Below are 18,451 nucleotides of genomic sequence, written 5' to 3'. Positions count from 1 at the left end.
ATTTTTTTGTAATGTGTATTTTTTTTTTTTTTTTGTAAAAGTGTTTCTTTTATTTCATTTTATCTATTTGTGTCAATAGATTTCAATTACTATATGTATTTTAAAGGCATTTCTCTTAAAATTAGTTTTTTTTCTCCTACACTGAGCCATAAATCTCCACTTCAGTAGCAGTGACAGTAAAGATATTTATAATATTACAAAAGATTGCTATTTCAAAAAATGTTGTTCTTCAGAAAACCCTGAAAAGTGTATCATGGTTAAAATGTTAAAAAAAAATAGACCGTAAAAAACTTAAAGATTCCAATAGTCTTTTTATTTATGTATTTTTTTGCTAAATATTTGTGAACATTTTCTGATGAAATTAATATGATGTTATTTTCATCAGAAGTGCACTGAGTGAATCTCAAGATTAGAGTCTACTTTTTCATCAAAAATACAGTAAAACAATAATATTATGAAACATTTTACAACCTAAAATAACATTTTACTTTTTAATATTTAAAAAGTAATGTTTAAAATGGTTAAATGTAATTTATTGGTGTGATCAAAGCTGAGTTTTTAGCATCATTACCCCAGTCTTCCAGTCTTGCTGCTCAAAAAAAAAAAAATATTATTATTAATGTTGCTGCTATTATTTGTGATATTATTGTGCTTCTTTAAAACTTCAATACTATTCAAAAATGTGTTTCTTTTTTAAGAAATAATACTTTTATTCAGCAGGGATGGATGAAATTGATCAAATGTGACAGTAATGATATTTATAATATTACAAAAGATTAATTTTTGAAAAAAAAAATGTTGTTTTGAACTTTCTAAAAATGGTTAAAATATATAAAAAAAAATAGACCTTAAAAATTCCAAATTCCAAAATATATTATTTTTTGTTATGCATTTTTTGCTAAATATTTGTGTACATTTTCTTCACTACATGAAATGAGAGAAGTGGTTTAAAAGTGGTTTGTGGTTTTAAAAAAATGTCTCCCCTAATTTACAGTTTAAACCATATTTATTTAATTTTAAATTCTAGTGCAGTAAGGAGAATTTGGTATGAAAATAGGCTTAATTGTCATGGGGAAACAAAGCAAAAATTGTGAGCAACCACCAAAATTTTGGCGAATAGCTAATTTAAAGTTCATGCAAACCGCAACCTGGTTTAGGCTAAAAGCCGTGAGTTGTCCAATCTTTTGTTTATCCTTGCTGTGATTGCATTGCGCAGCGTGGGCACGCATTGTGCTGAGGCCAGTCTTATGGAATGTCACATCGAGCGTGACGACAGAGGCTGAAAAGAAGTGATTGTTTCCAAGGTTTACAGAGTTTGTTAATGGGACTCAAGAGGGCATTTTTGGTGAGACACACATGGACTCCACTATACTGTGACTCCAGGACTCAAGACCAAATCACTGCCCCACGGCTAGAGCCAGACAACAGGGAGGTTTATTTGAGTTTACTGTAACTAAGACAAATGTGCCTTTGAACAAAAGACACCACATGCCTCTCACAGCGAAATAAAATAAACAGAGAGAACACATGGATAAGGTCAATACACATCAGTTAAAAGCTAAAGCAAAAATAATTAAGGGGAGACACTGCAGGCAAAAACACTGTTTTTCATGCACCTGTCACGTTTGAGATTTTGGGCTTTTTGGTGTTTCATAAAGTGTTTTTTCAGACTAGTAGAAAGAAAACAGCCACAAGACACTTTTAAGTGTTTCTTTTATAGCACTTTATCTATTTGTGTCAATAGATTTCAATTACAATGCATATTTTTTAGAGTTTTTTCTCCACTTCAGTAGCATTTACACACACCAAACTTAATTTTTTTTATTCCTGTCTATATTCTGAAGGTTTTTACAGAGGGATTTGTTCATATATAATTTGCTTAATTTTAATTTTGCTTCCCCCAAAATGGTAAAAAAAAAACATTGTTTTTGTACTGTTTTAAGTTATTTTCTGAATTATGGAGTGACAATGTGAGATTCCCAAAATCCCCTCTGTAAAAACATTTGACTCCAATATGTAAAAAAAAAAATCAAACAAGAATTTTGAAACTGACTTCATCCAGTGTTTAGATCTTTGTGCTAGAAATGTATGGAAATTAGCACATATTTCATGAAATAATGTCTCATTTGCACATTTAAACCTAACATTAAAAAAAAAAAAACTTGTAATACAAAAAAGTTTGCAATTATCAAAGTTTTTTTTTCTTTGATTCTTTGATCAATAGAATGTATGAAAGAACCATTTATTTTAAATATAAATACTTTGTAACATTAATAATGTCTTGACTGTCACTATTCCTTGTAAAGTGCTTCTTGAGCAGTAAATCAGCATATTAAAATGCTTTTTGCCATCTCGATTTCACCATCCCGAGCAGGAAAACATCTGATGTCGGCTCATTTACTCTATTTGCAGATGAGGTTTGTTCAGGAAGCAGGTATTAGGCTGCAGCAGCACCTTGAGGTGGTAAAACCGGAGGTGAGATTTGTGTCTCGCTCAGAGAGTGCTTAGCATAAGCACAACTTCATTAATATCGTAATTGAGAAAATGCTGTCATCAAAAATCAATACGAGTTCATCATAGAAATTAGACGTTCCTTGCTGCTGAAGCGCTTTATGGGTAATGGATTTCCCTCTCTCTTTAGGTCTGTTGAGCACCATCCAAATGAATCCAGCAGACATTCGGTTTTCAGCTCAAAGTGAATTTTTGCAGTCAACCTCACTGACACCAATTAGAGTCGTATACAGATCACCGCCGACTGTTCTCAGATGCCGGGGATGAACCAGGTGCTTTTGTTCCTTGCAGGCTTTTGCTTTGATCTCTTATGAAAAGTTTTTTTATGAGTAACTTGAAAGGGTTGATGAGTTTGTTATCATATGATTAAGTAAAAGTTTTGATGGCTAACAACTTCATGTATTTTTCAGTGGATTTCAAATACAGAATGATTACTTTAGTGTTTCATTAAAATGTATAATTGTAGATGTCTTTGAACTCTTATATCTAGTGGGCTTTGCTCATACACCACATACACTTAACTTTGAGTGAATTCTGCCTTTTTTCTCACAATTCCAAGTTCATATCTTGGAATTTTGCCTTTTTTTCTGGCAATTCTGAGTTTATATCTCACAATTCTGACTTTTTTCCTCAATTCCAAGTTTATATATTGAATTTTTGCCTCTTTTTCCTTGCAATTCAGACTTATTTCTCGGAATTCCACGTTTATGTCGCAATTCAGCCTATTTTTTATTTATTTTTTTGCAATACCGAGTTCAGATCTTGCAATTCTGACTTTTTTCCTCAATCCCGAGTTTATATATTGGATTTTTGCCTCTCTTTCCTTGCAATTCCAAGTTTGTCACAATTCAGCTTTTTTTTTTTTTTTTTTGCAATTCCGAGTTTATATCTAGCAATTCTGACTTTTTTCCTCAATTCCGAGTTTATATATTGGAATTTTGCCTTTTTTTTCCTCGCAATCCAGACTTATTTCTCACAATTCCGAGTTAATATCTCACAATTCTGACTTTTTTTCTTGTAAATTCCGAGTTTATATCTCATAATTTTTCTTGAGTTTAAATCTTGCAATTCTGACTTTTTTCCTCAATTCCGAGTTTATATATTGGATTTTTGCCTCATTTTCTTCGCAATTTGGACTTATTTCTCGGAATTCCAAGTTTATATGTCGCAATTCAGCCTTTTTTTTTTTCTTTTTTTTTTGCAATTCCGAGTTTAGATCTCGCAATTCTGACTTTTTTTTGCTCAATTCCAAGTATATATATCGGAATTTTGCCTTTTTTTCCTTGTAATTCAGACTTTATTCTCTGAATTCCGAGTTTATATCTCACAATTCTGACTTGTTTCTCGCAATTCTGAGTTTATATCTCGTAATTCTGACTTTTATTTTTTTCACAATTCTGAGTTTATATCTCTGAATTCTGACTTTTTTTCCTCAATTCCGAGTTCATTTATCGGAATTTTGCCTTTTTTTCTTTGCAATTTAGACTTGTTTCTTGGAATTCCGAGTTTATATGTCGCAATTCAGCCTTTTTTTCTCGCAGTTCCGAGTTAATATCTTGCAATTCTGACTTTTTTTTTGCAATTCCGAGTTTATATCTTGCAATTTTGCCTTTTTTCCGCAATTCTGAGTTTATATTTTGCAATTCTGCCTTTTTTTTCTCACAATTCTGCATTTTTAGCTTTTTATGTTTGGATAAGGATGTTTAGATGTTTAGAATTCTCAATTATTATTTTTAGATCTTGCAATTCTGACTTTTTTCCTCAATTCCGAGTTTATGTATTGGATTTTTGCCTTTTTAAACTTATTTTTTGGAATTCCGAGTTTATATCTTGCAAATCTGATTTTTTTTTCTGGCAATTCCGAGTTTATATCTCGTAATTCTGCCTTTTATTTTTTTTCACAATTCCGAGTTGATATCGCTGAATTCTGCCTTTATATATATATAAATACAGTATATAAATATGTTCACTTCAACCATACTTTTTTCCTCAATTCTAAGTTTATATATTGGATTTTTGCCTCTTTTTCCTCGCAATTCAGACTTATTTCTCAGAATTCTGAGTTTATACGTAGCAATTCAGCCTTTTTTTCTCGTAATTCCGAGTTGATATCTTGCAATTTTTTACTTTTTTTCTCACAATTCTGCATGTTCACAATTCTCTTATGTAAATATATATTTATTTCAATCATGCTGCTTACAAACCATAAATTTGATGAATGTTTTAAATAAAATAAAAAATATTTCACTGCACAATAATATGGCATAAAACCATGAAGTATCATAAAGTTTCTATTTTTATTCACAGACGCACAGTCTTTCTTTGTTGTTATTGTTATTATTATTATTTTTTCCCACATTCATCCTACTTTCTGTTCTTTCAGCATTGTATTTAGGCCTTAGGGCATGATGTCTCTTGGGGCGTTAAATAGTTCTAAGAAGTGGAATGTAAAAGCAATCCACTTCTTTTTGGATGTATGTTTTACATAAACTTGCCGAATGCTAAAGCAATTATTTTTTGGATTTAAGCCCCTTTTTTGATATCCCTGGTATGTCTCCAGTGACATGGAGATGATCCCTACAGGTGAGACTCTCTTCAAAGGCCCCGTCAAGACAGGCCATTCCAGATAAGGATGATTACGGCAGCTCATCCCGAAATGAATTCCAAAGGTCAAGTGTCCTGAGAACTGCCTCCACAACTACAGAGGAAAAAATGCAATGAAAACCTTCACTGTTGATATCAAGTCATTCAGATTCAGATTAGTCACAGTGTCTGAGCACTGCATCGCAGGATGTTTTGCTCTACAGCCAGGGAAGTTAAGACGGTATGAAATCAGCCGTGAGGACGTTCCACTCCAAACGGGTAATAAAGTGCAACCAAGGTGTCGATTCAACTCATGCATTTAAATCATACAGATCGGATCCCTTTCAGATCTAAGCATCGTCCTAGAAAGATACACACACACAGACACACACACACACACATAGACCTGTTTGTGCCTTACAGATTTTTCAGAGTTTCGAATACACATGCTTTATTCATTGGTCATAAAATAATAATCAAGGAATGAGCTGAAAATTAGAGTATTTATTGAGTTACTTTCCAGTTAGCCGCATTTAGCGTTGATCGTCTCCACTAGCCGTAGGGATGATGCTCGTGTTGCAGTTTTTTCCCTTGTGACGGAATATTAATCTAACCAGTAATTCCTTTGATAAAGTTACGCTTTCGAAATTCTCTATTCAAGGCTCCGGGGGACGTTTTTGAATACCAATGAAGCAGTGCTTACTAAATTGAAATAAAACAAAGGAATGAAATGAGAAACTGATAGAAGCGGTGCAGGGTTTGGGGTTTGCAGCTAATCACAGAGCGTTCGGATGTAGATGAGGTTTGTGTGCCTTTGTCAGGCAAAGGTGAGGGTGACCGTGTGTTTCAGGGGGTTTTAGAGACAATGAAAACAATTCTTTTTGATTTATGGGTGGAGGGAGACGCTCTCCAGAGATGGTGGAGGAGAAAGGTCTCTCTAAAATTAGAGCAGGTATTATGTGCTGTGTTATAGCTTTATCACGCAGCCTCACGGCGCAGGATAACTCTGTTAATCAAACCGAGTGTCATGTCACACCGCCGCGGCAGGTCTGATCCACATACGCAGATGTGCATCCTGAGCTGATGTATTTGCATGTTTTGGGCAGAGAGGTTTATAATACCTGGTGAGAGAAATATCCATTAGCATTCCTATTCATCTCAATGGCAGTTGCAATGAGCTGCAAAAAATGTACTTCTTTTTTTACATTTAAACACTATAATAATATAATATAATAATCCATTCTATATTATATTATGATGCAAGAACTCAGTGCATGAATAAAAGATTCAAGATGTTAGGGCAAAATGACTTTGTATGGGGTTTAGCCTCAAATTTATAAGAACTGTTGTGCATCTTTGAGCAACACAGAATTTTCTTTCTTTTTTTTTTTCTTTTTTTGGCTGAACTGTCTATTTAATACCCATTTAAAACCCATTTATCTCACAATATTATTTATGCTATTTAAATTACACATGTGAACTGCAATAAACAATCTGTGAATACCAATTTAGATGCAGCAATTGACAAAAAAAAGAAAGAAAAAAAAAGACCATTGTAGTCTACAATTGATAGAATATTTGGGAACACTTTATTTTAAGGACCAGTTCTCACTATTAACTATATATAGCATTCATATTACTATCATATTGGCTGTTTATTATAACTTATGAAGCACATATTAATGCCTTATTCTGTATGACCATATTTTAGATCCCTTAACCCCAAACTTACTAACTATTAAAAAAAGAAATTAGTTTATTGAGGGAAAAGTTGTAGTTAATAGTTAGTTAATAGTGAGAATTGGTCCTTTAAAATAAAGCGTGACCAAATATTTCTTTCTAAAGCTACTTTTTGCAATGTTTATTTGATGCTTTTCTCATTTAACACAATAATGGCTTTAAATGGTCTTTCTCGGGCCAAATTTGATGTGTGATTAATTAGATTAATTAATTGTCCACCACATTGTGTAATTAGATTACAAAAATGTCATAATATGAGCTTAATCGATAAAATAACGTATTTGTACAGAGAATATTGATTTGAGTTGTAATATTTTATTAGCCAACAAAACGCAAAGCTTCCACAAAGAAATGTTCTTAGCAAGCGAATAGCGTCGATTGCATTTACCTGGATGAGCCTGTGTTATTAGTTTTTACGGGTGGTCATCAGGGAATAACATAACTCGAATGTGGTGACTGACCAATCAGAATCAAGTATTCCACAGAGCATGTAATAACATAATACATATAATATGTCCTTTGTTTGAGACCTTCAGATTCATATTGACAACAGACTGGACAAATAATACTGAGACTCTTCATTTAAAAAAAAAGGGGCCAGAGCAACAAAACAAGTTTTCAGTGTGTGTAGCTGCACATGTTCTTTCAGTCTGTTGATGTGCTTGCCTTGTTCCACGCTGTAGTGAGCTGGGGCTCTGGGAGTAATGCTGGAGATGTACAAGCTCATCAAGAAATCAGGCTTTTTCATTGGAGAGGAACGGAAGCATCTGGAGGTTGTAGAGAAGAGGAGAATGATGCCCAAGCGGCTGGACAACATCATGGACAGTATCGCATGTTCAGAAGTAGGCTGATTCAGTCCTGGTGCAACAGAAAGCACTACAGGAAGCCAATCATGCCTACTGCCGGAAGACATAATTCATCAACCATGTGCAGAGGCACCATTGACCTTTAGTGAATAAGGACCCTGCTCTGAGTTATTCTTGGGCACAACATGAAAAATCTTAAAATACATAAATGCAATTCAAGATTCTGTACAATTTCAGCTGCTTCTGGCTTTCATAAATATTCTGGTTATGACACCTCCACAATAGATGTCTTTTGTGATGCCTGGGCAAATTGTGTCAAGAAATTTGTATTCTTCTTTAAAGTTTACTTCAAGCATTATCTATAATTTATGGATAATCTGTCCATGTATCCGTCTGTCTAGCAACCACCTAGGAAATCCTAGAAGCAACCGCCAGAACACCCTAGGATCTGCCTGGAATCCAGCCAGAAATGCCCTAGAAGTCTACTAGAATACCACACCATAGCAGCAGAGTAACAATGCCTTGTAACCACCCAGAAAACATCAGCAACCACCTCTCAACATCCTAGCTATTCCCGAGCACCTGGGACACCATAGCCAGCCCTAGATTTCTAGGGGTCCTAAAAATCAGTGCGTTTATAAAACCCCCAAAATGAACCCCAACCCCTTATTATACACTTTCACTGCCAAGAAACGAGTTTAAACAGTCAGTAATACAATAAAAAGGAAGAAAATGACATACAATAAGACAAATACTTAAAAAAAGATACAAATGAAATAATTTCAGTTACTAAACATACTAGTGTAATATTCCAAAATGTTAATAAAACACTGCATAGTCTTCACCAGATTAATTCAATATTTATTGTTTTCGGATTAAAGTTGCTAAAGTTATTTAGTGAAGAGCAGTGACGGATTCTCTAGTTTTCTTTTGTTGTGGATAAACATTAAATGTGGCCCTGGGATAGCCTGATGAGACAGACCCACAAAAATGTAGGGTCTGGGCACTCTCCATAGACAGGGCTCAACCGGAGGGGTGGGATAAACGGTTGTCTTTCAAACTCCCTCTCCACGCTATAGGATAGCGCTACAACCAATCAGAGCAACGAAGAAGGTGACGTAGTCAGAGTCCCATGGGTTTTCCCACCAGCGGAGCTAGCTGGTAGATCAAACTTTTGCCGTATCCGGTTGGCAAAACTCCAAATACATCCTTCTTTTGTAAGAACGACCTCAGTGCAGTTCAGGGCTCGCAAAATTTCAAAATCTCTGGTAGCCCTTCGGGCAGGTACTCTTCAGATTTTGGTAGCCCGAAAATTAATTTAACTAGCCCAAATAAAAAAATTAAAAAAAAAAAAGACATTTTTTTAGGATAGAAAATCAGATAGGAGTCTAATTCATTATATTTATTTCATTTAGTGTATCTGCAGAGTTTTTAAATATTAATTTAAAGCAATTCATGACCCTTTTTAAGATCTGCACAAGTAAAATAAACAGTAATGGGATTGGACAATGTAAAGTAGAATGTTAAGACATAAAATGGCATGATTTATAATTCAGATACAGTTTCACACAAAAACACAATATCTTACACTATGGCATTTCGTCCTTTATAACATTAAAAGGGATAAATTGTGTAGTTTATTATATTTATTTAAAACATAAATATTAGATTTTTAGAAGGCACCTTAACTTTTTACATTTACAACTCTGTGTTTGCTGCATAAAAACATGGGTCGATAATTGCAATAATTTGACCATAAACTGCTGAAAAAATGTGGAAATAAAAATTAATTATCTGTCACGAGGGGGTGCTTTAGGAGCGCTGAAATAATACGGTTTCCATAGTAACAGCTGAACACAAAGCTGTATTAACGCAGTTTTATCAGGCATGAAATGAAAATTCCGACAACACGTTTCTGAGGACAGTCGGTTCCCTTCAGAAACATTCATATAAAGACATCAGTGCCGCGTTTTGTCTTTGAAATGTTCAGCGGGCATATTTCTTCAATGACATTGCCTTTTGAAATTTAATCCAGCCCTATCGCGATTCTCGTCTTTCCGTCCTCAACTGTAAGACCTCTTATACTATTTAACATATTTAAAACTTTTTATGGCCTTAAATTTGATACAACTAAGTTCAGGAGTTTTTAAGGACCTGCAGGAGCTAGGGATGGGCGATACTGCTTATTTTGTTTTCGATACGATACCGATATTTTTATGGCCAGTATCATCGATATCGATACCGATACGATACTTCTAAACGTAATTTTTAAATTATTACATTTATTAAATTAATAAGAGTAAAATATGTAATTATGCCCTTTTTTATAACCTTTTACACTTTATATTTGAAATGCATTTTAACATTTAATATGCAACTAATTAAATTTTATTTTCTACACGTGGTTAAAATATGTTTACTTTAGTGGTAACTACAATACTTGGTTTCATAAGGGGCTGCCAGTGACAGGCTGTTGCACACATAAAATACAACATTTTTATTCTGCCAGTGTATAATTTATATTAATATTACTACAAAACATGATCAATGAACTTTAAGTGTTAATTTAAAGAAATGTAATTGCGCTTGTGAAATGCAAATTATGTAAGCTACAATTTCAGTTTGTTTATTGAGAAATAGCTCAAACAGGTTTTTATTTTCTGTCCTCTGATAAGCATTGTTCAGGGCTGTCGTTCCCAAAAGCATCAATGATTTCTTATGATACTTTTAGGAAATACGTACAGCCCTGTTTGAATGCACTGTCTAAAGGGAGTGAATGCTCTCTGTGATTGATTGGTTCTGTCTTGCATCATTTGCGTGCGTTCAGATGAGTAGGAAAAGTGTTATATCGTGAACAGTTATTCTCTAACATAGGTTATGCATCCAATTCAATGCACATTGTACTCCTGGCTTTTTGTTAAATAAACAAAATCACTGGTAAATAAAACACACCTTAGTATCGATATTTTCAATTTGAGTATCGATACTTTCGATACTCGCATCAGTATCGATATATCGATACTTTAGGATCGATATGCACATCCCTAGCAGGAGCTCTCTACTTTACGATATCCCGTCGGGCAGTCTGGTGAAACATTTTGGTAGCCCTACTGGGAAACACAATAGCCCCGGGACGTCGGGCTAGCGATTTTGCGAGCCCTGTGGTTTCTTGTTCTTTTGTCAGAGAAACGCTTAACTTCAAGTCTTTCAGAGTGGCGATTCGAAAGAAAGTTGTTCGCTAGCAGCAGCCATCGCTCTATCTCTCACTGAACCAGAGAATGTCTGACGGAACTTATGGTCGCACGTCAGTCGTCATCATGTTAAACCCGCCCACCGACTCGTGATTGGCTCGGTCGATTTTGGATTTTTAGAAATCTCAAGTGAACGGAGAGTAACTAGACTGCCCTTGGAAGCAAATGTAATTTGCTGCCGCTAGGGGCGCGTCTAGATCCCTGGGACACAAAACCAGTCATAATAAGCTTTCCATTGATGTATGGTTTGTTAGCATAGGACAATATTTGGCCGAGATACAACTATTTGAAAATCTGGAATCTGAGGGTACAAAAAAATCTAAATACTGAGAAAATCACCTTTAAAGTTGTCCAAATGAAGTTTTTAGCAATGCATATTACTAATCAAAAAATAAGTTTTGATATATTTATATTTGGAAATGTACAAAATATCTTCATATAACACAATCTTTACTTAATATCTTAATGAGTTTTGCCATACAAGAACAAATGATAATTTTGACCCATACAATGTATATTTAGCTATTGTTAAAATTATACCCATGCTACATAAGGCTGCTGCAGGTTTATTAGGCTGCTGTCACTTTTAAGATGCAATATCACTGACAAGCATTCTAGCATTTTCCCACTTGTTTTTGTTCAAATAAGACATGCATTTATGTGCACACCCATAGCACAAGGCATATTTGAGAGCAAGGACGCCTCCTGGTGGTTCGGAGGCTTTACGCAACTTGCGTACTTTGCATATAAGAAAGATCTGCACTGCAACCTCCTTGCAAAGCCTGAGTGAACACCCATAGAACACCCTAGCAATGGGCTAGCAACCACCTAGAACATCCTATAAACTGTCTTGCATAGTCCAAACAAATACTCAGAACAGCATAGCAACCACATAGCAACACCATTGTAAAATCTCAGGATCTGTGGAGCAGTGTGTGCAAACACACACTCACAGACTGATGGTGTAACTGACAGAGTCTTCTGTTAGGGGCTTTTAGAGCGAATATTATAATACCAACAATCACAGAGATATAGAGGCATAATTTAGAGTTTAAATGCATGCTGTATCTGTAAATGTGACCCTGGACCACAAAACCAGTCATAAGGTTACATTTTACAAAACTGAGATGTATACATCATATGAAAGCTCAATAAATAAGCTTTCTGTTGATATATGGTTTGTTATGATAGGACAATATTTGGCCGAGATACATCTATTTGAAAACCTGGAATCTGAGGGTGCAAAAAAATCAAAATACTGAGAAAATCACCTTTAAAGTTCTCCAAATTAAGTTCTTAACAATGCATATTACTAATCAAAAATTAAATTTTGATATATTTACAGTAGGAATTTTACAAAAAATCGCATGGAACATGATCTTTACTTAATTTCCTAATGATTTTTGGCATAAAAGAAAAATCAATCATTTTTACCCATACAATGTATTTTTGGCTATTGCTACAAATATACCCCAGCGACTTAAGACTGGTTTTGTGGTCCAGGGTCACAAATGTAAAACTCCGACCTCTGCTTGTTGATAGCCTTATTTCTCATGGCTCTGACAACGCCAGTGTGTTTCATGACCTGTTTAAAGCAAAAAGACATTTTCTTTTTTCTTTATTGCTCAAATTCACAATGCTCATATTATTGCTCATTTTCTTCATTTTAATAGTCGGTGGAGTGAACTGCAGCAGTGTGCTCTGCAGTTCTCATTAAATGAATACTGATGAATGAAGTTTTATCGCACTAATCATTACTGCTCTTCTGAAGTGTTGGTGTGAATGTTCTCACAAGCCTACTGCAAAAAAAATGTAAACTCGCACCACAAATTTGCTCATAATAGTGAGCTTAAAATTCTCAGCCTTTGGCGTTAATGCTACATGTGCCTTCTAACTTTAATTCAAGCTGTGAACTTCACAGAAGTTAATGTAGTTTAATGAAGACCACTTTCTCATGAAATATTGTGTCTATGCTTGATTGATTGCAGATACAGAATGCCGACGATGTTCTGATCACGCCCTTGGAGAGATTCCGGAAAGAGCAGATCGGAGCAGCCAAGGTAAGTCATCCTATATAACTTCAGACAGTAACCAGAAATACCCTGGTATTTGGATTTGGTACCAACTTATGCTTGTGTGTATGTTTGGGAACGTGTATGTGTTTAGACTGGACAAATTTTGTTTGGACTATGTTCTGTTAAAATCTTTTATTTATGGTTTAAAATATTCCTTGCATGGTTTTTGCTGTTAGTGTGTTTTGGTGGATATATTAAATACCTGAGGACAGTAATATTTTATGAATGTTTAGCCATTGCAAGAGTGTCTTCATACCTCTAACTAAAAGGTACGTAAAAGTGTCAGCAGTATTTGCATGTTTGCCAAGTATCTTGGAATAACAAGTATATACCAAAGTGTATGGATATGGTAATAATTCAGTATCTAGGTGTACATCAAAGCAATGTGGTACTACTGTGTTGCATGGTCTATGCATCCCTGCCTCTGCTGAACTATTTTTATCCCCATTCTGAATCAAATGATTTGCGGTACGTGCTTTAAAGTCCCAATCTGAATCAAATGTTTCGCCATACGTGCTTTGAAGTCCTGTTCAGAATCAAATGATTTGCAGATTCTGAGTTTCAAAAAGCTACGTTGATACTGTGTTCTTTACTCACTTTCTCTGTATAATTTATTTGTTGTTTGAAATTAAATCATTACAATTAATAGGCCGAACTTACAATGTTTTTATGAAATTGTGATAATGTTAGAAAAAGTTTCCATTGTATTAAAAACATTTCATTATCTGGTACTTGCCTAAAAAATGGGTATATAATGTGCATTGTTTACATTACTTTAGGTTACTTTTCAAAAGCACCCCCCCCCCCCCCCCTTCAGCTTTTTCACAAATCGCACCCTGGTAATAGTTAATAAATAATTTGCTATTACAGTACAAGTATGCCTTCATACCAAAGAAGTACCTTAGAACTATGCTAGTACCATGCTATTATGTGAAGGAAATTTGAGTTTCATCAAATATGAATATATATCGAGACCTATGGAAATGCCATCATTGTACCTGGGTACAGTTAAAGTACTTTTCAGAAGCTGCTCTTGTTTAAAAATAACAAATTGAGGCTTATAGTCCTTTCATTGTGTCGTATCAGGTCACTTCCAATTTTGCTGTCTACTGGACATTAGTACAATTTTTAAATTGCATGATGATTGGTTGTTTTTCAGGTGTGCACCTTTCCTTGAAATCAAAATCAACCCCTTTTTACTTAATACAAATTCATGATTCATTGGCACACAACGGGTTTTCTTTTAAAATGTTGTTTTTCACCCTCCCCCTCCAACCGTCTGTCATTTAGAGACCAGTTTCATAATCAAATTTCTCACTGAATGTCTAGATTAACTCTAAAATGTTATTACAGAAGCCAAATGAGTTTTGTGACGATGCAGTCTTTACCTTGCCTAGCAGTATTTCAAATAATGATTAAGTGAGAAAAATGAACCCAGCCCAGGTGAGAAAAAGTAATGCAAAAGTAACATAAAGCATTGCTTTCTATAAAAAGTAAACAGTTACACAATTAGTTACTTTTTAAAGGAGTAAGACAATATTGTAGTGCATTACTTTTTATTAACTTGTAGGTGCTTGCAGGTGCTCTACCAAAAAAAAAAAAAAAAAAAGGTTCATAGTGGTACTGTAGTGCAAACAGGGCTCTAGAGTGCGACCAATTTGGTCGCATGTGCGACCTAATTTCTCAATGGTGCGACTAAAAAAAATCAAAGGTTGCACCGGTGCGACCAGCCGTTCGAGGGGGAAAAAAACGAAACTCCGTCAATCTTAAAGTCTCCCTGTTGCTCAACAACAGACACACATTAGACCCATATCGTGGTCTAAACCAATCAGAGATAAAGGACGGATCCCGCCCCCCCCTCTGATTGTCCGTGGTCCAGATATTCCTGTACGTGTGTGTACGTTTGAAAATGCATGTGATGCAGTCAGGATGTCTCTACCTTGTTAAGCGTTCACAATGCCTCCTCCGCAAAAACACGGACTGGATCGCGGACTCCATTCATAAAAACCGAATTTACTATGGCGCGGAATGCCACGTAATACGTTGATTTCTGGATTGATAAATCAAAAGTTGGTCTGTCACTTGATTTCTGGATTGATAAATCAAAAGTTGGTCTGTCACTTAATTCAAATCGCGATATGGACTAGTGTCTATGAAAACGGAAAGGCAAAAAGACCGTTTAAAATGAATCCTGCATGTTCCGTTTGCCATATGTATTAATGGTGGAGACGTGTATTTTTTTTAACTGCACACGTATAGGCTACTGAAGCACGCGTGACGCTCCCGCTAATTTTTGGCATTTGCATCTCAAATGAACAGATAAACTCAATCTCCAAACCTACTGTGTCACTTTTACCGTTTCATTTGAGAAAGCATCATTTCATACTGTACAAACAGAAACTTCACGGCAATCTGTCAAAATAAAAGTACGGTTTAACATGAAACAGAACAATATTAGTACTGTATTACTTTTGTACAGTATAAGTGTTTATATATTCCTATTTATAAATCATATATATGTTTGGCAAAAATTAAAAAGGTTTATTTTTCATTTGATTAAAAATAAATACATGTTTATGCTTTCATTTGATTATGAGAAAAATTCAAACAAGACTTTCGAAAAATAAAATAAAAAAAACAATTGTAGAGCCCTATTGTTCAAAATGTTAAAATAGAGAGTTTTGGACTTATTTTTTCACTGAAATGTTTTCGTTATTACACAAAGTAGGGTAAAGTACTGGGGGAAAAAATATGCTTCAAATAAAGAACTTTATATTGACCAGATTGTTAGTTAATCATTTACAAGTCAATATTGCCTATATGGACAGGGATTAAAAAATAAATAAAATAAAAAAGTAAAAAAAAAGTTAACTTGTAAAACTGCGGTGTTGAATGTGATGCGGTTGAAAATTTGGGTGCACCTAACTCTTGTGCTGGTGCACCTAAGAAAAAAAGTTAGGCGCACCAGTGCAACCAGTGCAAAAAGTTAGTCTAGAGCCCTGCCAAAATTGAAATAAGATAAGAAATACTACGAAGTGCACCTAGATTCTTAAAAAAATACATGGCATGGAAAACATGGTAATTCTGTTGGTACTTTTTTAGGTAGTGGTATGAAGGCACTCTCAAAATGGCTACACCTTCATAAAATATTATCTTTAGGTATTAAATAATAATAAATTCAAATCATGCTAACAGCAAAAACCTTATAAGGAATATTTTAAACCATAAATATCACGGTAGCAGATTTTGGCAGAGTGTAGTCCAAACAAACTTGTTTACAGTCCAAACACAAACACGTTTCCAAATGCACACACACACACACACACACACACACACACACTGCATTGCTGTAAGGTAGATACTCATTATACATTAAAATAAGCAACATCAAAATGTCCAGCAGTTTGCGCCTCTTGGGGTCTAAAAGATCACACACACATATTCAATCACACCCATGTACAACTGCACTCAGTTCTAAATAAATATATACCTATACACTCGAACACACATGAGTGTCTTCCTTGAGGCGAGTGTTAGGTCCACCCATCTGTACATAACCCAAGCCCTCTGATTTATATTCCTACCTCAAAGCCACTTTTGATTTATTTTGCATGAAAAGGGTTTGTGCGTGTGGCTTGCGCTTTGTGGAAGGTTCACTTGCAGGACCAGAGGACCATATTCTCTCTGCTCTTGAGCGGATGGGTGAACACAGTGCAAGCAAAGACGGATTTTCATGAATTGAGATCAACTGGTGTAGTGTTGTGTGGCTCTCTATCTTTTGATTTTTAGTAAAAAGAAATTGCATTTAAAGTTTAATGATACTTTGTGCCAGGATTAATGTCACTAAGGAATATGCAGTAGTGCAAATGAGATTTGTTTTTTGGTTTTGGCTAAGCCTCTGTTGACATAAAACACTTTTTTTTATAAATATATGTCTTGGCATGAAGGCTTTTACTGCATGGAGATATATGTATTTCACTTGCATCTGGCCAGAATGTTATATCTTTGTATCGTGCATTGTAACCTCCACATCTCACTCTGTTTTTGTAAACTAAACAAAAGCGTCATGTCGTTGACCTCAGCATCTCTCTGCAGAAAGTGCACTTATGAAAGTCATCACCCAAGTCTCTACTTTCACTCTTTATCTTCTTTTTAACCACTTGCCTTTAAAAGCTTATCCCTTTCTCCTCTACTATAAACACACTCTAAATGTGGAGAATGGATTGAACACTAGCCACGGAGTTAGGAGCCTTACTAAAGGATTATGGGAATGTGGGGGATCGGCCGGCTGCCAGACCTCCTCCTCACTCAAATTTAGTGTTCAGAGGGTGGCTAGGAGGTTTGGACATCCTTATTAGGGAATTACAGCCTCACTGCAACTCCAGCTGGTTAACGGAGTGAGGTCAGTGGCCGATAAAAGGGCCGCTCAAACCCAAAGCCTGAACAATTTATTTCCTGTTGGCCAAGCAGCCCTATTTAGCACCTCACAGGCACAAGGCTTTTACTATGGGAGAGCACTTACGTATAGGTCATCAGAGCTCAGAATCACACGCTGTTCAAGTTTAAAAGAAACTCAAGGAAACTGTTCGTTCTTCTCCATGCAGTTAAAATGCACCATTTTGCATTTTAAAACAGCTATTTGGCTTCTCAGTATTTTGTGTAGTTTTTCACATTTGTCTTGGAGATTGATTTTGTTTTATTATTGATTTGAGGTTAATTCTCTTTTTCCTTCCTCTGGAAATGTGACTGGCACAAATCTACCCCAGAACAACAGTTAATGATCGCAGATAATCTTAGCAAGACTGGCGTTTGTAATTCTCTGTGAGCCGCATCTCATAAAACTGGACCCAACAGGTCATGAAATCAGCATATCAGCTCAAAAACGTATAAATAAATAAAGCTACAACCTCAAACCTGACCACAGACTTAACATATGCCGATATCCCTCATATACACATTTTAACCAATACTAATGTATTATGTTGCATTTTTAAGACATATCAGCATAAATGCTTTAACTTTTGTTATTGTATAATTTTTTTGTTAATTTCCCTGCCTGACATATTTCCTGTGTTTACTTTTACTTAATGTGATGTTGTCTCCACAGATTAAATACCAGCCATATTAGATCATGTTTGTTCCCTTTCTAAAGTATGTAACTGCAATAATGGCATCATCGTTTTAAGAAGTCAACCCTTAAGGACAAGGACAAAACTTTTTATTCATTACTTTTGTTATGGTGATCAGACAATTTTAAAATATCAACTCTGTTATCATAATTTTGTATGGTAAACAGTTGATATTTGTAGAAACATGACATTTTAATTCTATGAAGAACCTTTTCGTTTTTTGAGCTCACGCACAAAAAATTTAAAGTCAAATACCTAAAACATGAAAACATAAAATTGTCAACCCTGGTACCTTCCTGTAGCTAACCCTGAAAACATCACATTTCAATTCTGTTTCTAAGAAGCATCTTTTAGTT

The 18,451-nt window shown here is 35.0% G+C and overlaps 1 protein-coding gene and 1 long non-coding RNA gene across 2 annotated transcripts in view; one reads left to right on the top strand and one right to left on the bottom strand.

Moving 5' to 3' along the window:
• The window catches only part of LOC141345190 (uncharacterized), a 172,966-nt gene that overhangs the window by 98,673 nt on the left and 55,842 nt on the right, over window positions 1-18,451 (bottom strand). The gene's annotated exons all lie outside the window — the stretch shown is intronic.
• Window positions 7,539-18,451, top strand: part of LOC141346148 (rho GTPase-activating protein 42-like) — a 62,587-nt gene continuing 51,674 nt past the window's right edge. Inside the window, exons 1-2 of the mRNA XM_073851062.1 lie at window positions 7,539-7,676; window positions 12,880-12,951. Of these exons, the coding sequence (XP_073707163.1) occupies window positions 7,539-7,676; window positions 12,880-12,951 (210 nt within the window). The remainder of the gene's footprint in view (window positions 7,677-12,879; window positions 12,952-18,451) is intronic.

The sequence above is a fragment of the Garra rufa genome, chromosome 11 (assembly GCF_049309525.1).
Source record: "Garra rufa chromosome 11, GarRuf1.0, whole genome shotgun sequence".
Taxonomy (NCBI): Eukaryota; Metazoa; Chordata; class Actinopteri; order Cypriniformes; family Cyprinidae; genus Garra; species Garra rufa.
Note: the sequence above shows the minus strand (reverse complement) of the source record. Positions and strands in the feature narration are given on the sequence as shown.